The 23,653-nt window shown below is 30.7% G+C and overlaps 1 protein-coding gene across 5 annotated transcripts in view; it reads left to right on the top strand.

The window, feature by feature from the left end:
• CNKSR2 (connector enhancer of kinase suppressor of Ras 2) overlaps nt 1-23,653 on the top strand; it is a 283,644-nt gene that overhangs the window by 142,087 nt on the left and 117,904 nt on the right. For 3 of the 5 annotated variants that reach the window (XM_079122824.1, XM_079122823.1, XM_079122827.1), the window contains exons 8-9: nt 2,118-2,186; nt 17,648-17,794. In XM_079122824.1, the coding sequence (XP_078978950.1) occupies nt 2,118-2,186; nt 17,648-17,794 (216 nt within the window). The remainder of the gene's footprint in view (nt 1-2,117; nt 2,187-17,647; nt 17,795-23,653) is intronic. The other 2 variants (XM_079122826.1, XM_079122825.1) reach the window with 1 other exon arrangement.

Here is a 23,653-nt window from a genome sequence, read left to right as displayed (position 1 = left end):
AATGATCAAAGGAAAGATTGATCTAGAAGTAGTTAAAATCTGAATCATGTTTTAATAGTTCATCCTTTGGTTCTTCTTGAAAATATTTTACTATTTTTGTTATCCTCAGTCATTTATAATTAGCAATTCTGTGTTGAGTCTTAGTAAAGCTTCTCATAAAAGTGGGTAAGTTATATTTTGCTTTACTGTACTCTAGTTTTTTTATTTTCTTATATGGGGAGTGAATTAGAACAATATATATTCCATGCTTTCTATAATTATGTCAAAATGGCTTCTACTATTATGTATAACTAAAAAGAACCAATAAATTTAAAAAATAAGTAGTTTGGACAGCATGATCTCTAGGATCCATTTTAACACTTATCTAATTAAGTGTTTAGTCGTACTTCATGTGACTTACTCCTTTTTACACTGACCTGTGCAAAAAGTTTTATCATTATCTTTTAATTTTGCATACCAGCCATCATTTTTTTTACATCATGAATAGAGCCATTTGCTTGATAATTGTCTTCCATATTCTCCTTTTAAAAGATCAGTAATGAAACAAATAACCCAGGAACTGACTATAGTTGTAATAATGATTTACAGTCTTTTCAGAATCATTACATAGTACTAATCTGATTAGGTAATATGCCCGCCTCCTAAAGGTGCTGTGAAATATATTTTCTTAGAGTTGGGTTCATATAGATGAATTTACCCCTTAACAATATAAATTGTCATAAATTCAATAACTGGAATTCCTTGGAATGGTGTCTTATCTTGAATTTTGCCCTATGGAGTATAATTTTGTGAAGTTTTAAAAACTTGGTGAGTTACAGTTAATATTGTTTCAAAACTTTGTTTTTGAAATAATTAGAAATTGGAATTGAATCAAATATAAAGTAACTAAAAATTACTTTTAAAATTAATCCTATTCCAGAGTCTCAAAAGTAGCATTTTACTTTGCAGATTCTATCATCATTCTTCAGGTTTCAGTAGATATTAATGAATAATATAACTACATTTATAGTTGATTTGATAAACATTTTTATATAAAACATTTTCTGGGTGTTCAAAATATGAAGGTATAATGCCATATTAAAATGTCTAAACATGCATATAATCAATAATAAATAGTCTTTATGGGAAAAGAAAAGATACTATTTTAACTTTATTACCCACACCTACAATGTTACAAAATTTCTGTCCTAAATCACATTTTAGTTTCCAAAAGACTTCTTGAAATTTGTCAACATTAAGTTACAAGTTGCTTTTTGTTTGTTCTTGTTTTTAATATCATGTGGGACTAAAGAAGTAAAGTGATGGAATTGCTATATCCTATATAATTGTTTGCATTTTAGTTTGTTTAGTATGGCTTTGTTTGGCCAGCATATTACCCTGTGTTAAACATAAGAAAAAGCATGCTCTTGTAACTAGATACTTAGAGTGTAAGTTATTTTGAGCTAGATGCTATTCATATTTTAATTCATTTTTCTAGATTATTCTGAATTGGTGTTATTAATGGTGAAACAAATTTGCAATTTGGTTATCAGACCTTAAAGCTTGGATTCTGGTCATATACATGTACTTGAAAATACTCATTTGCTGAGCTTAATGTGAATATTTGTATTAAATGGAAAAGGTCAATGTAAAAAAGATAATATTTTGAAATATATTTTTGAAGCAGTTGCCCAGTAGAGCACAGCACAGTTGCCTAAATAAAGTCTGCAAATTTAATACCAGTTACTGGTTTTCTCTTAATGCTCTCAGAAGCATATTCTTTTAAAACATAAATATCTATATATTATTTTGCATTTCTGTTTCCTGTCATTGGCTATAAATAGAATTCAAACAATATATTAAATACCAATAATAGGTTTTGTTAGTTTAATTCCTTAAAGATTAAAGTTTTCTTACATGGTGCTAAGGATCAAACCCTGGGGGTCCTGCATGCTAGGCAAGTGCTTTACCACTGAGCTACATACCCAGCCCTATGTTTAAATTATAAGATATTTTAGAATTTAAAGATTGTCTTCAAAAAAATATCTAAAGGAGCTGAACTTTCTGTAGTGTTTCCAGATAAAGGCAATAACTGATAAAATTTATGTTCTTTATCATTTCTTTTATGTTAAATTCAGTCACCTGCAGATCGGTGTAAGAAAATCCATGCTGGCGATGAAGTGATTCAAGTTAATCATCAGACTGTGGTATGTATAATTACCTTAAGAGTCAGTGGGAGGAACTGATTTAAAAATTTGCTAACACTTGAAAGAATACCAATGAAAGGAAATGCCTTTTTGTACATAAACTAATTGAATAGCCCTTTAAAAAAAACGAATAACCATTCTTGTTAAATTTTTGATGCAATATGAGGCATAGCTTTAAAAGAAACTGAAAAAAATATTGGTGATGGTGGAACTTGGATATGCATTTTCTATAATGACAATATAGGATAATAATATATACTCCTTGAACTGGGTTAACAATTTTGGAACAGAAATTAAAGTTATGATGTATATGAATTTAACCTTTTCTGGTGTAACTTTCAGAAGTTCCATTTTTACAAATTATTGAATTATAGTAGCTATGTTTTGTAACAGCATACGTTATTTTATCTGCTTTAACATTGATTAGCTCATTAAAGTGTAGTGAGTTTTTATTTTAGATGTATATTTTTATAAAAATTCTAATCTTTAATAGCAGAATCGACTCATTTCCCAAACAGGGACTATAGTTTTAGTTTTAAAACTATTGCCCTTAAATAAATAAGTTCATAAAATTTTCTTGTCCTATGCCCCTCACAAATCGATTGAATAAAGTGATATTCTGTCTCTGTGGTAGATGTAGAAAATGAACATTATATATTCTTAATTTTTACTATTTTATGTCTCTGTTGACTCATTTTTCCCTTCTGACAAAATAAAGTATATTATATAAAAAAAGAGGTAATAATCTTCATCTGAAAAAAGTATGGAATTTTTTAAATAAGTATTCTATTTACAGCTTACTAACTGTTCAAAGTGAGTAATTATTTCATGTTACACCATTTAACTAAATTTGCTTTTGCATGTCATAATAATAGAAACTTTATGAAAAGACTGATTTTTCTCAGTGATACTTTATAAAGGCTCTTAACCACTGATAATTAAAGTCATCATGTTTCTTTAGTACGTTCATTGTAAGTAAAGTAAAAGTTGGTGAAAATTTTAAAAATTTAATATATGATTTTATGGTGGGCACTGAATAATAAAGTGTTGGTAATAAACAAAGCCTTTCTGCTCTATGACAGTTTTGATGATTTTCTGTTCTCATTACTAGAAACTGTACAAAGTGGTTGTCCTGATGGAAGTTTCTTGTACCATAATATGAGGATGTGGGCAAGTGGGATAAAGCAACTGTTTCAGTAGATGAGCAGCTCTTTCCTCTTCTAATGTTCATACTGCTTTTGTTTCTACAATAAGACAATAACAAATGTGTCTTCTGTTGAACCATTTCTGCATGAATTAATTCTACTTGATTAATTCTAAGAGAATAGAAAATGGCCTCTAATAAAAAATAAAATTGTTTGAAGGATACTCTTTGTGGCGCAAAGATTCTGATGTTTATCAAAAGAATGTGAAAGTTTTTAAAAGTCTACAAATGAACTAATAAAATCTATAATGATTAACAACTTTTAAATACTACAAGAATGTGGAAATACATCTTTGCATCACAGGAACATTCTAAAATACTAAAAACTGCAGAGTGTTGGTTGGGGAAGCATGATTTTAGGTTTTACTGTGAAATTGACTTATGACTTTAAGTGAGTCATGTTAACTGAGAATTGGTTTACTTTTTTGTGATAATAATAACCATAGCTAACAACTGTTGTGCTCTTACAATGTGCCAAGCATCATATTAAGTGTTTTACATATTTTATTTCATTCACTCCTTATGGTAATCCTGCAAAGAAAGTGTATGTGAAAATTGAGACTTAGAATGATGACTTACCCACAACTCAAAGCTTTCTCCATGCTCTTCCTTCAGTTTTATTATACCCTTTCAAAATTCAAATTATAAGATTATCAACCAAAAGGGGATGAATTCTAATAAGCATTTGAGTAAATCTCAGATTCAGTGAGAGATTACGTGGGGCCAAGGGTAAAGAGGAAAGAAAATGAAATTTTACTCCTTACTGGAGTTTTGAAACAGCTAGCTGAACTGAAACTAGAAATATGGTTGAAATTTAACTTTACTGCCATTCCTTCACTGGGCTCGTTTCCCTCAAATAGATAAAATATGTAAAACATCTATCAAAAATGCTGGCACACATGAGGAACTCAATAGTAATTAAATTTCCTACCTCTTCTCTTTTACATGCTACAATAGTTGGGCCAGTTGGAGTTCTGTTGCTTGGCAGACTTCTACTAGAACCAGTAAATTGATTTGGGGTTATAATGGAGGCAGGAAAAAAATGTTGAATTTCTTGAAAATATTCTCATTTAGTAATGTAACCAGTTACCAGATTTTCTTGTGTTCAAGTGAGAGGCATACTTCTGCAAGAATGATGCATTTCAGTAAATACAACCTAGTCTGGCCTCTTCTTATCGTCAGCTATGTTGTGTTTTATAAAGTGCTTTTAACTTATTAGACAATATACAGAGGTGCTAAAATGGAAAGTCTCTGGGTTTTGTTACTACAAAAGGATTGGTAGGTAGATAAATTAATTCTAAAAGGTATAAATTATTTATAGTCTACAATCATTCCTTCTATAACTTCCATCATCATAATGGACATTAGGAGTTGGTTATGATGATGCATTAAGGTATTTCCTAATACATTTAAATACATCATTAATATTCTTTAATCCATTCATTAATTCATCAGAACAGTGAGTTATTATCAGTATTATTCTATACCAATTTAGACTGAAAAATGAAAAGATGAATGTTAAATTTTATTGTTTAGGATGTTGAATAAATCATTTCACATTTTTCTGTAATTTTAAATTTTCCTGCTACTACAGAAAGTTATATATATATATATATATATATATATATATAAAATCTGATTTTTTTCCCTAAGATCCATAGAAAAACAACTTGAATCTTTTCTCTGAGGGTCAGAGAAAGTTGAATGGATCACAGATTAATTTAAATATATTTTTAAATTGCTAGTATGGTCTATCTTCACGATGTCCAATTAGATATGTGTGTTTCTAGGTTGATCTTCTTTAAAAAAGTATATTTTCTTATTTGAAGTGAAACTGGAAGTCTTATGTCCTTTTTCATGTCGCTATATGCTTTATTAAAAGTGGTTTTTAAACTTTTCAAATCAACATATTTCTGTGGCTGAGAATCTGTGGCTGCCAGGTAGGAAGAAGAAAAAATCATGAACATCCAAGCAAAGCAGACTGAGTCCTATTGCATGTCTTCCCTTCCTCTGAAGATCCAACTCCTCAAAGGCTGCTGGATTCCCCCAAGATTTTTTCCACTTCATCTGCCTGTCCTCTCCCTGGGAGATACTTCGGCATACTTTGAACAATCTACTCTGCCCTCATGATGCACTTTTCTAGCCGATGAAACTAATTATACTGATTCAAAATTTGGGCATATTCCTGAGGAATCTGTTAAATTTGATGTTAATACTGTTTTTGGTGTGAACGTGTTCTAAAGATTCTATCCATATTAAAAACAGATATTTTCTTCTTAGGAATATCAGTTGAAAAGAGAGGCATATGTGGTGGTTAAATTCAGCATTTGGAAAATTTTTATTTTCTTTGTGTTAATAATTAAACATATTCACTGCTATTTTGAAAGGTCTTCAGGAACCTGATGACCATTAAGGCAAGAAATGGTTCAATAGATGTGCCTGTAAAGGCTGCGGGAATGGAAAATATCCAGGTTGGGATAGTTAAGAAGATAGATTGCAGCAGATAGTCATAATGTTGAACAATAATTAGTGAAAGATGGAAAATAAGTACTATAAGCAAGTGGATTTTTTTTACCCTCAAAATGGTAAACATAATTGAGCAAGACTTGAAAGTGATGGCAGAAAGGGTGGGGGGAAGGGAACAGATTGAAGGACTACTGAGTCATCTGGAAAGTTCATTCTAACTTCATTTGTGTGTCTCCTTTATTTTCTTTTATTCTTACTCTAGCCTCTCATTTTTAACTCTATTACCAGATTTTTGTTTCTTTAAGCCCCAGAACAGGAGAATATTGTTCAAATGGGAAACAACATAATCAGCGGATGAGAGTGTGGTGACCCATTAAAGTTCATCTGTGCTTTTTTCTCTCTCTTACCCTACCATCCTTTCCCTGGATTTTAGCAGAAATGAGTGGCTCATTGAGATTAATCAGTATTATGACATCATGTGACATAAAAAGTGCTTTCTCTTTTCTAGTTTACTAAATTTAGGTTTATATTTTTAGTTTTGCTTCCTATTACTTTTCTTCTCTTTTCCTTTACCATTTTCATCTCTTCTCAATTGACTTATTTCTTCTCAATTGCTCCATTCTTTGCCTTGCTCTGTTTACTTTACTCTTGCCTATTTTCTTGTTTTCTTTCTCAAAGGAGAAAGTATTTATCTTAATATTACTTACACCTAAAGTATTGAAAACTGAGACCTTCTATGGCAGTGTTTCTAGTATATCTCATGTATTATTCCTGTAAACCCAAGATGTTACTGGACTAAAATAACGTGAATAATTATATTAGCATGGTGTTTAACATATGCTTAATAAATGGTTATGAAAACCTAAAATAACAGTATTAGGATTAAGAAATTGGTATTCTAAACAGAACCCATAAGTTATTTTCATTTAGAAGGGAAGGAATTATGAAGACACATTTAACAAAAATTAAGGGAAACGATGTACCATAGATTTCAGTTACTCATATTAATACTTTATTTTGGATTCATCTTATATAGCAGGTAGTTTGTGAGCTGATCAGGGTGTTTTTTTTTTTTTTATTTTACGTTGAACATTTTGATTTTGATGAATTGTATGGAAACTGGATTTGAAGTACCGCATGTTGACATAAGTTGTATTTTTATTTTGCCTAGAGAAATCAATTCATTACTATATCATCCAATTTAATATTATTTTTCTATTATCAAACTAAAAGTATTATCTTAAGTTCTTACATAGAGGAGATGAGTTAAATGGTACCTTAAGAATGATAACTTCCTGTTAACCATCTTATTTTCTTTGCAGATCTCCAGTCTGATTTCTTTCTTATTAGTACAGTTCTTACTAACTTCACCAGTAAGAGTAAATGCTTTTTGAAATGGTTAGTCTTATTTTTATTAATAGAATATATCTTTCAGTGTCAAGGTACAGTTAAATATGAACTAGTCATTTTGTGTAAATTTTTTAAAAGTTTCTTTATAGATTACTATTTTGTATGTTTACAATATATTACCTGAAGTTCTTACCAACTCTAGTTTATTAACATAAGTGTGTAGCTCATTTGCAAATCAGTATCAGTAACCTCAGCCCTTTTCCTACTCTTTCTTGCCAGTCAAAATTGCCTAATCCTCTCCCTATACATAGTAAGTATAGACAAACTGGTAGATAACATTTAACTACCTGAAAAAATATTACATGAAAGGGAAAGACTGTGGAATACCATATAATAAAAAGTCAGAGATGGTGACATTAATCTTAAATTCTTTTAGATTATTTAGCCTTAGGATTCAAATATAGATTTCATTCACTAAATTATATTGTTGATCAGCACAACTGAAATTGTAGGTAATATGACCACTCATTACATTTCTTTTCATACTGTTCCTTCTACATTTTTTTACCCTAATACTGGGCTTAATACAATTTTAAATGGGACAAATGGTATATAGAGTTCATCATGGTCCCATTTAAAGCCAACTTTGTGTTACCATTTTGTCTGAGTTGCCAGAATTCTGGTAAAATAATTTCTAAAAACAACTGATGCATTGAAAATATTAAGAGATATTATGGAAGTTCTTAAACCATGACTATTAATTAACAAAGATTTACAGTGCTTTTTTTGTGTTTTGGTAAATATAGACATATATTGCGATACTTATAAGTATTTTCAAATAAGTATATCTTTGTTAAGTGTCTACTAATAGCATTTTAAAAATTTTTTATTTGTTCTAATTGGTTATCCATGCCAGTAGAATTCATTTTGACACAATGTACACAAATAGAGCATAACTTCTCATTCCTCTGGCTGTACATGGTTCTGAGTCATACCAGTAGTGTAATCATACAAACATATAGGGTAATAATGTCTGTCTCATTCTATCATCCTTCCTATCCCCACTACTAGTGATATTTTAAAATAAAATTTTAAAAAGTATGCTATTTTTTGAATGCCAAGTTTTGGGTTGCTTTTTACTTTTATTATTTGGGTGCCTAAATTGAATTTAATTATGAATCTTTCATAAACAAATATCAATGTTTTCTCAGACTTCTTTTTAAAATGGAGTTTTTGATTTTGAGATAATGAGGCTTTGTTTCATCCCTTAGCTTTGGTGACTAGGGCTCTCTTCTTTTTTTATTTAAAAAATATATTTCCATTATTTTAAAAAGAATAATAGAAATGAAGTACAGGAAAGTAACTAAAATTTATTAATTTCCAAACATGTATACATAAAATAGTTTTAAATTTTAATTCATTCAATATCTCTACAAAAATTTAGTTTAAAATCTTTTGAAATATGTTACTGTTCTTTTGAGTACTGAATTTATGTAGTGCAGAGGTTTACCCCACAATTTCACCCCTCACTATGATATGATTTCTTCCTATTCTCTCCCTAGCAGAGGCTTTCAGACCCAGTCATGTATATGTTTTGGAGAAGTCTGAGGACTTCATGAATAATGATGAATTGAGTCTAATTTAGTTTAATATTGCATAGAATAAATAAATAAAGACCATGAAACCTCCAAAAATAAATATTTGGCCTTCAGAAACCACATTGTTACCAAATGCCATATTGAAATGGAATATGGGTATATTAAAGATTCTGAACTACACCCATAACTTTGGAATCAGCTTACCACAGAAGCAGAGACATCAGCAATACAAAGGGTACACTTAATATAAGTGCTAGGTTACAGAAAACAGCACAAAGAACAGGGCACAGAAAGTCACCACCTTTGGTGAGAACTATATAGGAGTTCACGAAACTTAAAAGAAAAAATTATGATTACTATTTTGTTTCTGCCATGAGCCTCCTTATAAATCAATCAAGAAATTCTGATATAACCCTCAGAATTTCTTGATGATTTATGAACACATTCCATGGGAAAAATACAAACTTTTTGGAGTGTTCAAATTGGCTCTCTTGGACTCCCTGTTCACCTTTGGCAGTGAGAAATTATGTTCTCTGTTAGAGCTTGTTCCTTAAATACTGCACACATACATATATGTACATATTATATACACATACATTATATACATGACTGCAAAATTCACATGAAAATAATAAGTATTAAAACATTTTTATCTAAATTAAACCTCAACATAGTCCACATTTTTAGAGTAAAATTAAGCCATGAGAAAAAAAAGTCATTAAAAAAACAATAAATGCCTTCACCTACTCTTATTTCACTGGCCTTTTAGAATTGAGAATGTGAGATAGTCATTCAATAAATTAACAGAATTTCCCTAATTAAAATAAAATCTTTAATTATTCTATTCCTTCTTTTATTTTCTCTCCAAGACTATCTGTTCTACTTGTGTTTGTGAAATATCAATATTAAGGTTTTATTTCAAGTGGGTAAACCTTGGGAAATTTCTGAACACTCTGAATTAACTATTCAAATTACTCTATCTAGGATTTAAAATCACTTATTTGCATAGTTTGTAACTGCATGATACCCTTTAGCTTATGTTTGAGCCATGAGAAATTTTCATTTCTATTCAGTGTATGAATGTTTGTGAAAGCAAAATTAGAATTGCTCCAAATGTACTAGAGTTAAATTTTGTAAGATTTTTTTTGAATAATAGTTTGTTAACAATGAATTTAGGTGAAGGTGAATTTTGTAGATAAGTGTTCAAAATCTAGTGCTTCCAGAATCTTTGAAAGACAATCTGTGTCAACTCATTACTTCTGAAATGTTTATAACTAACTATATGGTATTTCCTCTATATAGCTTGTTTCACTGAAGAAAGAGGTAGTCATTATTTTAAAATGATTAACTTATAAGATACTTCAATAAGTTTTTAGTAATACAAAGGAGAACAACCATATGATAAATATCTTAGCACCAAAAATTTGGCAGACGGTGTCATAAACCATAATGTGATAGGTTGTATACTGAAAGATGTATCTTCGGTGATTTTAAAGAGAGGAGGACATCTGGATTATAGCTTGACTCATAGACATTCCTATGGGCATACCTCAAAGTCTCTGAAATTTCTTAGTGAACAGGTATCATTTCTACATTACAACCTGTGAATAAGAGCATGTGTAAATGTTGATAATATCTTTTTTTGTCTTGCAAAGGGTAATAACTTGGAAAATATTTTTTAAAATATCCTATCTTCCTAACTATGTGTATAAAGATGCTCTCTTGCACTCCAAAAATAGCCATGAAAGAGGTTAAGGCCTAGGTTGACAGGCTTAACTTATTACCTTTATGCTTACTTATTTGTAACTTTGACTACTTGGGACCTAGAGTAGAGATTATCTTTTCATATTTTGGTCAAATAATTCACCATGTGTTATTTGGAAAACAAGCCACGGCAAGTCATAATGGGGTCACTGACAACTTCTTTCCTCTCTGTGCCCGAAGAAAAGGAAACCTCTCATCTCTTCATTCCACCAACCCCAGTCTCTTGTGCACCTAATCCTGGCAATCATTTGTCCATGACCTGCCCAATTATGTTGTCATTCACCCAGCAGCATGTGATATCCACTTCAGCCTGATTAAAATAATTAAAGGCCCCATTCATAAGAAAGCAGGACCTCTGGGTTTTAGCATTTGGGGTATCTTAGTGACTTTCTTGGGAAATTTTAATCCTATTTATGTTGTATATGAAATAAATTTTAATGTATGTGTTGGGGATTATATATAAATTAGTAAATGATAAGACCAGACATCAACTGAAGACATTTCTGCTACCTTGTCTAATGAGGAAGTTAAGTTCAGCATTTGTGGAAAACATTATCTGTAGCTAATAATAAGGCGTATTTTGTGTAAGAAGCCTATGATTTTTTAAAGATTTTTCCCAGCCCACGAAATTCATGTAAATGAACTCTTCTATGAAAATACTGAGAAAGAGAAACTTTAACTATTTGCAATCACTACAAATATTTTCTGGAAAAACCTTCTTAATTGGCGTTTATTGATTGTTCTTCTAGGACAAATAGAAACTATGTTCTATTCCTTGTCATAATCACATCACAGTGACTTTAGATCTTGAGTATCCAACATAGACAAAATTCTTTCAAGTGTTTGAAAGTGTGTTGGTAATTTGGTGGGTAAAGAATGTCTACATATAACTTTAGTATAAAGTATATTACTTTTTGGATGAGAGCTCATTTAATCTTTTATGAGGTAGATTTTAATTATATTGCATGTAGAGAAAAATTTAATACAACTTGATTTTACATATAAAACTAAGCCTTCCTTTGGAGTTTAAGCGTACTTTATTGTCTTTGAAACATTTAGTTCTTGTGACACCACATCATCTCACTAATTGAAGCATTAACAAATATCGATTAACTGTTTACCATTTGTAAGGCACCTCTTTGATTACAAGGTATAGCTACACAAATAAAATCATTTCCTCAAGCCCCTCAAAATCCAGTTTTGTGAGGGTAAGTGGAGAGGGTGAGGAAAAACATGTAACTATAACAACATTTAACAACAATGCACAAAAAAATTACTAGATACAGTGTATTATGAGAGTCACATGAGGAAATGGTTGTGAGAAAAGATTTTATGATGGATATTGTATGTGAGATGAGCCTTTATAGATGATATGATTTTATAAGTGAGACAAAAACAAAAAGCCAAGGAAAGAGTGTTTTTGCAAAGATACAGCTGAAAAGAAAAGCACAGTGTTTGAGGAAATCATACACTTACTACTCAACTAACTCAGTTATTCATTTTTAAAAAGATTTTTGTAAGCATCTGACCTCTGTTTCTTTCTCCTGCCTCATTACTCCTTCACTAGTTCTGTCATCCTCGCCTGTTAAACTACTGAAAGTTGCTCAAACTTGGTGATACTTTATCTCACAGCTTTCTTCACTCCTTCAATTTCCATATCCCCTTCACTCATCTAAATCCTAAGGAGTTAAGCTTAGACTAGTTGGAAACCTTGTCTGAACCCTCAAGAATGGGATGAGTTAAGTGCTTCTTTTGGGTGCACCCACTGTATCCTGTATTTACTCTGTTAAGGTATCTGTCACTGTATACTAAATGTATATTCACCTGCTCATCTTTCCCCCTTGGTTATTATGCTCTTTAACCCATTTTGTCCTAACATCCCAGATATGGAGCCCCTACACAAATTTAAATACAGTATGTAATGTAATTATATAAGAATAAGAAAATATTCTATGAAAATTATAATAATAATATGTAAGCTCTATATTATGATTTCAACCTATTTTGATGTACCTATGTTAATTTTGTTGAATATTTGCAAAATTAAAAATGGGAATTAATGTGTTAATAAGGCACAGATTGTGTTGCATTCAACATTGTATCCATACTATAAACCACACAATAAATATGTAGCAATTTGAATTTTTATGTCCAGTCCTAACAAACATTAAACACCTAAAATATTCTAGACATAGGCCAGTCACTGCCACCAAGGATCACATCATCTTTTATAGTGGTTCTCAAAATGTGGTTCCCAGATCAGTAGCATCAGCATCACTTAGGAATTTGTGTTTTTAAAAATTTTGGGGCCCTACTCCAGACCCACCTGATGAAGAACTCGGGGGATAAAACTCAGCAATATGCCTTTCAACAAGCCTGCTTAATGATTTTAACACATTATAAGGTTGGAAATTCACATTAAAGTGAAATAATTGCAGATAAAGCTGTACCAGTGTTAAAATGAGCTATATGAGCTATATTTCTTTAGTTGGGCTTTTGGAAAGCTAATCAAAGATTTTGAAAGGCAGAATTCTTTTACACATAGCAATATTTTGGACCTGTAAAAGACTAGAAGCAGAAAGGCAGGTGAGGACTGTTTTAAGTCTAGCAAGTAGATACCCCAGTAGATACTAAGGCAGTAAGAAGAGGCATTAATTGCAAGCATCTATGTTTAGAACATGTACATGGATTTAAAAAAGGAAAACAGTCATAGAAGATGCCTAACTCAAACTCTGTTGGTGCATTTATTGTTATCTTAATGAATAAAAGCAAAGAAATAATGGGCTTGAGTTTTTAAAATATTGCTTTTATTTGAGTTACCAGTGGATGTTCAGTTGAAAACACTTACTGTGCTGTAGAATCTACCAGACCTGAATATAAATTATAGCTTTGTCACTTATCTTTGTAATCTTAGCTAGAAAAAAAAATCTTTCTTGCTTCAATTTCTTCAAGTGCAAAATCAGTTTAAAAGCTTACCTCATTGGCTGTTGTAAGAATAAAAATATACATTAAAATAATTTAATATAGATATGAAGGATCTAGTAGAGTGAATTGTTGATCCTTGATTATTCAGAGCATTTAGCATCTAAGCTATTAGTGTCAATGAACTGAACAATAGAAAATGTATGTCTAGAGCTCTTGTTAGGAAACAGGTGGTTAGACGTTGGAGTCATATGCAGGAAGTTGTTAATGGAAAATTGTGAAAGAGAAAAGATTATTATAAGAAGACAACATAAAATATTAGAAAGTATCTAATATTTAACATAGAGGAAACACCTACATTTACTGGTGGTGAGAGGAAGAGAAGATGGAAGACACGTAGGCAGAGACATAACAGGACCACATTCCTTTACTTAGGCTAAACTGTTATGTGTTTGCTTGTTCCTACCCACTCTCATTTGGGGGCTGAACTGTATTGTGACTTTGGAAGCTACCTAATTATTTCGCCTGAGCAAGAATATTGCAATATCTCTTTTGATATTGAGCCCACTATCTCACAAGTCAACCAATTCCCTTTTTGGAACTTATTAGAACTTTTTTCATTTTTATCCAGACCTATTATCTCTTTAAATTGTGTGCCTTATTTGATTTCTTCTTATAGCAGTGGCTTATACTATTATATTAGTAGCCACTAGGACCCCTTTCTTCATTCCTTTAAAGCTCCATTTATCTCCTAGCACATGAAATTTTTATTATAGTCAGTGAAAGAATACCTTCATTTTCCATCTTATTAGTATCTTCAGAATAATTTTCCATATTATTATTATATCTTTATATGAGTTCTTATTCAAGCCTATCATACTTAATATTTTTTAAAACTATAGCCAGAAACTTAAAAGAGAAAATGGAAAACTAACCTTAAAATTATTAACTTGCATTTATTATATATTTTATATATATTGGCATGTGTATACTGAAGGACTGATAAAGCTAAAACATGCCTATGTTATTGAGAAAAATGTTATATTTAGGTTGCAAATTACTCAGCAGGATTCAATTCCACTCAGTAATTTCTATATGAAACTGGTAATGCTCAAGTGGAATATCTACTGAAGTCATTCATTGAATCAAAAATTAGCATATAATGTAATTCTCGAATTATCAACCTATCTGATTAATATATTTGTATTTGATTTTGCTAATCATCTAAAAATAGCATGAACAAAGTAGATTTCATTTCCCCATCACCACCTTTTACTGTTTTAAATATTATTCTGTGGTTTTGTGGAAACTTTCCATCTATCATATGCAATCCCAATTAGTTAATTCATAAAGTTCATGTTCTTCTAATTGAAAATATCATTATTCATAAATAAATTCATGTATTTTGCTGTTTTTATTGTTTATAAAAATAACTCATGTTTATTGCCAAATTTCAAGAAATAGAAGTGTAAAAATGAAAGAACATATCACAATTCTCACTTCCTTTTTAAAATATTTTTAGTCGTAGATGGACACAATACCTTCATTTTATTCATTTCTTTTTATGTGGTACTGAGGATTGAACCCAGTGCCTCACACATGCTAGGCAAGCACTCTACCACTGAGCTACAACCTCAACCCTTCACTTCCTTTTAATGTAACCACCATTAATGGTGTTGTGTATCTTCTGGACTTCCATAGCTATATACATTTTTTAACAAAAGTAGAATTGAATAACATTTGCTATTTTGGAACTTACTTTGCTCCATACAATTTTAATATCCCTTACTAGTAGACATTTATATGATATTCAACTTTTGGTTGGTTTAAACCATTCTGTGACACATATATTACACATTTCTCTTTGTGCTTTTCTATAGTCATCTATCTCCTTGTGGTACGGGAAGTAGAATTTGCAAGCCAAAGTTATTTACTATATATGATCCTTGATATACGTTTCCTTGCTTTTGTTTAAAACATTCTTAATGTTATGTCACGACAATACAAAGACTGACTTAAAAGTAGTAAAATTATATACACAATTAAATAATATTCAGCTGTAAAATTAAAACCCATCCAAGTTAACACTCACCAAAAACGATTCCACTTTTTCATGAAAAAACAATTTAATTTTTAAATTATTACTGCAAAAAAGTACATAGAAAGTGTGAAAGAACAGGAAGAATCAAATTGCTCTGAACATTTTACAAGATAACACTATATAGCCTTAAAAACCTTGACTTAAGTCAGCAATGATCAAATTACAGCATAAAATGGAAAGAAATTGCTTAGTAGAAACCAAGGTGTAATTCATTGTTGAGAACAGATATGCTGAAAGAAAGATATGGCTATCACATATGGGGTTTTAGTATAGTCAGCAATTATTTGAATGCATAAATTCATTCAGCTTATTAATGGTTATCATTAATAGTTCTTCCTAAACTCTTTGTATAAACATGTTTTCTCCCTCCAAACATAACTCAAAATTTTCTCTTCTTTTGGCAAACAAAATGATCACTGATTCAGATTAACTTTTCTTTCATAATTAGTTAGCAAAAATGGTTGTAGGGATACTACTTAGCTATTAGAGGGATGAGAATCTATGTAATATACCTTTGGACATATAACAGTCCCCACTTATATATAACAAGAGGCATTCAACCAGTTCTGTAACTGTATTTGATCTGCATTAATGTGTTTTTTAACTGGCAGCCTCTTACTCATCTTGGCCCTGTATCATAATGATCATTTTGATTCATATCTGAGACCCCTGAGGTTTTAAGAATTGTAACATCTTGCTTCTTTTTTTCCTGACTCCTTCTCTTCATCATCACTCAATTCTGCTGTAGTTGAGGTTATAGTTTACCTGAATGCTTATTAAATATACTTATGTCTGTTGTTATACTACAGAGACTGCATTCCAGATTACTTCTTTATAGTGTATAGGGGACCTTTGCTTTTTTTGGTGACAGTGCTCATTCTTTCTAGCTTAAGTAAGATCTTCCAGGCAAAACCATGATGAATACCAGACAAAAGACATGCATTCTCTTTCACTTGGGTGCCTTCAAAAACTAGATCACTGTTTATACTATTTGCTAAATTGTTTGCAATCCAGGATAAATTTTGACCCAGTGTAATTGTACAATAACACATCCTGGAATATTATAACACCTTAGATTTGGAACAAAAGGTTCTTCTCTGTTTTAAATGTGAAGTGTATTTTTGAAAAAGCAAACATTGGAATAATAGATATTTTAATGTATTTCCTTAAAGCATAGTTCTAGAATTTCAGTTACCCGATACTGTAATACCAGTCTGTTTTAAAAGCCTACTAACCAAAAGTATTCTTTGTTTAGAATTTTAAAAGAATGATGAGTGAAGTAATTTAACATGAATAACCATGGAGCCAGGTTTCAAGACATTTATTCAGTATTTGACTTAATTATGTAATGTGTTTTAAGGTGATATTCAAATAGAATGGCTTCATTAAATTTGGCACACCATATTTTAAGTTTATAGGGTTATTTGAAACACATTTTCAGTAGCTACTTCATTGGAGTAGCATTACCTTGTCATTTATTATCCTATCTTTATAGCATGGTAAAAGGTTCATTTATTGATGCTGTCATCCTTGCATCAGAATGTTGCCGTGGTGTGTCAGTACTAGCTATTGGTAGTATAATATCAGTCTATTTTAGAGGTACTTGTAACTACATATCTCTAAAAGATGGTGATGAGAAAGCATGTGGTGTAGTTTGTAAGCTCATAACATTGCCAAATCCTTGTTTTCGGGCATGTGGACTTTCAAATTGTACTTGTGAACAGAGCTTGGATCTAGACCTAGCAGCTAAGCAGCATTAATGGTGACATAATTTCTTTAAATTCTAAATTACTCCAATGATAGGATACAGTTTTACTCTCTGCTTTAACATCGTAAATGTCCATTATTTTGTCTCATAATTATATGGACTCTAATACAGTAACATGGTTAATAAATTCAAAGATAAAATTTTTCTTGAGTATATATCTCCTGAAATTTGATAGGATGATACACCAATTATGTGATTTTTTTTTTACTAATCTTATTAAAGGGGGAGAACATTAAATCTTTGAATACTGTACCTCAATTTTATTGTAATGATTTTGCTGGTTACCAGGTGGGGTGGCAGTTGAAAAATTTGGTGAATGCACTACGAGAGGACCCGAGTGGTGTTATCTTAACTTTGAAAAAGCGACCTCAGAGCATGCTTACCTCAGCACCAGCTTTACTGAAAAATATGAGATGGAAGCCCCTTGCTCTGCAGGTAATGAAGCTTAATCATAAGTCATACACCATCATTTTAGCCATAGATTATCTCAGTAATGCTTCTTTATTGTGCCTCATCTCAGCAGCATATGGATTTAATCTTGTATGCTTTTGAAAATTTGTTTGTGAAATGATCTCTTCACAGCTTATCCTAATAGGCTTAACCATGATGAAATCTGAGAAAGTAACTAAAACCCAAATGATAAAGAACTCTGCCTCAATTTATAAACACTTCAAGCATAATTCCAAAAAGCCACAAATATATCATGCCAAAATATGGAGATAAATGAAAGAGATTTCAGTTTTGTGATATAGTCTTCTATTATATAGCTTATAGCTGCATATACTTCTGGAAGAAGCTAGATGATACTATCTAAAATTCTTTTAAATTAGGTTATAAGATAGTAATAATAATTTATGGACACAAGGAAGATAAGTTTTAAATTAGTAATTAAAATCTACCTACTCCATTCCTCCTGTTTTTCACTTTTCTACCCTGTAGAATAGCCAAAATAGGGAAATTGTCACATAAGAATTTTTGCATTTTACTCAGCATGAAACATCACCCTAAAATATTATGCTGAATGTTGACAAATTATATTAAGAGTTATCTATAAAGTTATAAAAATATTCTAACTGGCAAAAGGCAGTGAAGTAATACATTTTCTTCAATTCACTCAGAATGTAATCTTTAAATATATCATAGAAATTTTTTTCTTTTGCAAAACCTGCATTTTAAAATAGGAGACTATTACCTTTTTTAGAAGTCTAATTTTTTAAAAATGTCCATTGTTCAGATTAAAAAGAAATACAATATATGGAAATGCATCATTGTCACTGGTATGCAAATTGTTGTTAAGCTTGATATTATTACCTTTTACCATTCATAGTTATTTTCCCTAATTATCTATTATATATGACTGGCCTTTTGGATTATGATGATTTTTCATCATCTAAAACTTTAGTTCTTGTTTGCCTAAAAGTTATCATTATACTTAAATCATATAAAAACACATAAAATGTTCCAACATTAAGATCTTTAAATTTTTAATGTGAATCTATTTTTCAAATGAATAAATTTAAACTTTATTGATATGTCCAAATGCATTTGACCTACAGTATTCGTTTATTATTAAATCTATTTGATGATCATTAAAGTTCAGAGGCCAGTGCTTGCCTCATTAAGTCATAGATAAGCAGATCAGACTCCCATCAATCGTTTTTCTCCTTACTGCATTTCAAATTTCTTTGTTGTTCCACTCTGGAGTTTCATATTGAAATGTCTTCCCCAAAATCCTTCTTTAAAGTCTGAAGAGGTGGGAACCCTGAAGAAGAGGCCCATACTTTCAGCCATTAGGCATTCTCTGCATATGTCCACTTAAACTTAACAACTCTTCTCTAGTCCCTCATAAAGGACTTGAACACCCAAAAGACCTTGGTTTCTTGCTGGCCCATGTATTCTGTTTGAGGAAATGTATCTAGCCAATAAATTGATAATTTGTTCCCCTGTTGGATTCTTTTCCATAAATGCAAACTGGAGAGTTAAGGTAATAGCTGTATCCAGTTAAGAATAATTTTTACATAAAATGCTAAAATAATTGAAACACCAATATTTTGTTACACATACATTTAGTATATGTATTCAAAGCTAGAGAACAAAGAATATAGTTTTAAAAATTATCTCACATCATTCCTTATCCATAATTTTAATAGATTTTTAAAGTATTGTTTTTAAGTCCATTTCTAAATACCAAGAATTTTGCCTTCTCAGATTACTAATTGTATTTATTCCTCATTGCTTATTCAGTTATGCTGTGTTTGTAAATGTTTTTTTCAGAATGCAAAAATCTGAAAAAAGGAAACCAAGATTTACATAAGTGTTTATATATTTATCAACATTTTTGTAAATTCATTATTTCAACTGAATTTGGTTTACCTAAACTGTGTTGGCAAAGGTCAACCATCTGTATGTAAGCCATGCTATTAGGGAGAAAAAACTGCTTTTAACATCTTTGAAAATTGCTTCAGTGCTTTACTTTTTAACAGAGTAGAAGGAAGAATATCAGTCTTAACTCAATACTTCCAGTTGGTGCTAAAACAGGGTCTTAGGAGTAAGGGTAATGGACAAATTCTTTTAATATACCATCCTGCCATCTCCACCAGACATTCCTGCATCCTGTTTTGAGGACATGAAATTGTACCATTATAGAATTCTTTATCTTAAGGTTTTGACATATGCTAAAATGCAGACACCTGGAAGCATAATGGAAATTATCTGGTCAGAAATTACATAGAATATAAATTCTGATACAACCAAAAATGGAAAAAATGTGAGAGTACTGGGATCTCAAGTTTGAAGTTGGACTGTCTCCAAAGGGTGAGAAGTCACAGAAATAATGGGATATGAAGGTTTTGCAGGAAGTTATAAATTTTTTTAATGCTATGCCTGAGGTCATGTTTTCTTCCTAGTGCCTAAGGAACAACCTCAGATATGAAGCATAGTGCTAAATGTAGTACTAATCCTCTGTGTAGATACAAGTGCCATTCTTATTGTGTTCTTGCTTCTGGTATATATATAAATAAGTTGGAGACCAAATACCCATTAATTCATCTGAATATAAATCTTCAGCATTCAACCTTAAAGAACTGTACATTAGATTATTTCTTTCTTCTTAGGGGTACTGGTATTCTACTAGGAATTGTTTAAATTGGAGGCTACTAAAATCTGTGACATTCATTTAACTATGTCTTTTTCTTAGACTATACCAGTCTTAGTAGATATTAGCATTTTCAGACAAAATGTAGCAGAGTACATGTAGTATGGATGTAGACTCTAGTACATGCATCTTTTTCTTAAAACAACTTTATCCTAACATATAAATAATGATTTTAAATTATTAAAGAAAATTGTTATCTATACAAATAAAACAGTCTTAGCTATTATAAAGTAGTTTTAATAAAAGTAGTTGTATTTCTAAAATGTTTAAAAAGATAGTGACTTCCAATATTAATTAAACACAATGATGAATTTTGATTTGAATTTTCTTTTGATACTTATTGATGAAATTATAGTCAAATAAACAAAAGCATACAATTCAACTTCATGCTCACAGAGCAATTTCATCAGTATTTCATCAAATTTCATAAATTTTTCAGAATTTAAGAATTTTTCAGAATTTCATCAAAATTTCATAAATTTTGGCAACTCTTGATAAATTTCTGATTTCTCAAACATATGTAATAGAACTGAAGGACTTAAAGATCCCTTTATTAAATACTACAAGTAGCTTTAATTATATCTGAAGGTTTTAATTCTATTGTCATTTGCATACATTGGTAAATGGCAGAGATATCTTACTTGCGATAGAGTCTTTATTCTAAGAAGCAAGGAATTCCTTGCATTCTGGGAACTATTTCTCAAACTTAATGGCACCCTCTACTAATTTCCTGGATTTGGGTAAGCATGGTGATTGTTTATGGTCAAGTTCTAATTTGATGAAAAAAAAAATCCCAGGGAACTCTGAATAAACCTCAAGGTATATTGGATGTTTTAAATTAGTATACATAGGCCATGAGCATGCATGGATAGTGTCATTTTCTTTTTTATAAGAGGTATGTGGAAGTATCATCTAGACCCTGCAAGTTCCTTGAAATCATCACTGAGAATCAATGATTTTTTTTTAATTTAATAACCCAGTTTTTGAGAAGAGAATGCATCTCGTAAATGATCATTAAAATCAATGCCGGAATTCAACAAACTGATTTAGTTATTGTTCAAAACATTTTTATATAAAATAACATAAGCTGTATGATTAGAATTATTTTCTTAAACTGTATTCTAATCCATAAATTTCTTATGTTGTTGCCAGTTACTTGTGTGACTTCGTGCTTTTCTATTTAAGTTGTATTGTTTAGCATTACCTCAGTGCCATTTTTACAGGATATTTAAACACCTTTGAGCAAAAACAGAAATAGAAAATAGTCCTAACATTAAACTTTGTCAACTGGAGTAACAACTGGAGAATGCTGATGACATTAGATTTCAACTACATATAGATAAGAATGGTTAAACTTATTCCATAAAAGTCAAAACCCAAAGGTAGCAATAAAGTTTACTTCAATAAGTTATGGTTTGGTGTGACTGAAAAAAAATTAGTGACAGAAAGTTTATATGTTTCTGAAAATTTTATTTTAACAGCTTGTTTTGAAGAGGAGAAAAACTATTAGATATGACAATAAAAAAATTTATTTAAAAAATGTAATTGTGCTGACTGGAAGGCAATAACAGTTGTATGCTTTACATGTTCAAATTAGCAAATAGCTGCAAGCAACTGTCACATCAAATTTTAACTCACCCAATGTTTAAGCAAATCAATTAAAGAATTCTCAGTCACATTTGTGTTTTTGAGCCAAATGCTTTTACAGTGTTAGCACCTACAAATAATAACCTATAATGCAAACATTATCCATTCTTTCATTAATACCCCAAAAATGATGTTTACTGTAATTTGAAAGATGAAACAATTATGTCCATAAGATTGGAAGCACATAATTAATATGCTAATGTTAGACTCAATACAGTGTGCAAAAGTTGATTCAGTGAAAAAAGACATTTTTTACTGTGATTCTGAAGTCTATATTAGTTATATATCATGTTACTGCATACATATTTTTATGCTCATATATCTGTAAGTTTAATCTAAGCAAAAAGTGATTTCCTGATTAAATCCACGGTCAGAAAAACATCTGTTTTATTTGTTATAGAAAAGAAAATCACATATTTACAAAAGAAGACTCAAACCTTTTGTATTTATAAACTGGAATTCTAAAAGAAGCTGTGAAATAACTGAGAGTGGGAGAATGTTGAATATATACATTTCCCTTGCTTAAGTTCCAAATAATTTATTACTTAAGAAAAAACTTGACCAGGAAAAACTCTACTGGGTAATTTTCCAGATTAGATCTAACATTCTCTATATGATCAAGAAACTTACAAGTTTGTACACAAATTCTTGCCTCCCCAAAATCCAGAATACATTTTCTCTTAACATTTGTTTAGATAATTAAGGAAAGAGTTGTTAATATAAAACAATATTCTGATACTAGTATTTGGGAATTACAACGTGTCTGAACTGAGTGAGGGCTTGTATGAAAGTTCTGTTTTAGAATATTGGGGTGTTGTGATCCACTAGAGTTTGTGCTTGTTCCCAAGAGTGAATAAAATAAATGGCCAGGTTTATGTTTGATGTAATACTTTGTATTTCAGTGGGTATCCCCACTCCCAGAAGGCAAAAGCAAGCTCTGTGTGGTCTTGGCCTTAGTGAATTTTAAAGCTAACTACATAACAGTGTTTTAATCATTAATGTTGGGTTCATTCTTTATGTTGTTGGTTTCATTTGAGACTTTTATGTTCTTACTATACAGAGGGACAACTAAATTAATGTATGCTTGCCAAGAGATGTTACAATGTAAATATTTGGAGTAAAACCTCAACATCAAATATAGTTTCTTATATATAGTTTTTAAGATCATAGAAGTTTCAGAGGTACAGCAATCCCTCTCAATTATCTTAGTTATATTAGAATTGGGAGGCACAAAGATAAGACCTGAGCCATCAGAGGATTTAAAGTGAGATTTCATTGATTCCTTCCTTATAAAAGCTCAAAGTTTAATTTTTGCAACAATCACAATGTTTAAGCTGGATGAATGGGATATTATTGCTAAAGTTTTCACTTATGATTCAGAGGTAGATTTGTGCCATACCAGATTTTAAGATACAAATTTAAAGTGTTTACGTAGTTTAAGTTGATATTATGAAAATGTGTATGTTACCTAGAAGATCTCTGAGTCCTATTGA

Source organism: Sciurus vulgaris (genome assembly GCF_902686455.1).
Source record: "Sciurus vulgaris genome assembly, chromosome: X".
Classification (NCBI taxonomy): domain Eukaryota; kingdom Metazoa; phylum Chordata; class Mammalia; order Rodentia; family Sciuridae; genus Sciurus; species Sciurus vulgaris.
Note: the sequence above shows the minus strand (reverse complement) of the source record. Positions and strands in the feature narration are given on the sequence as shown.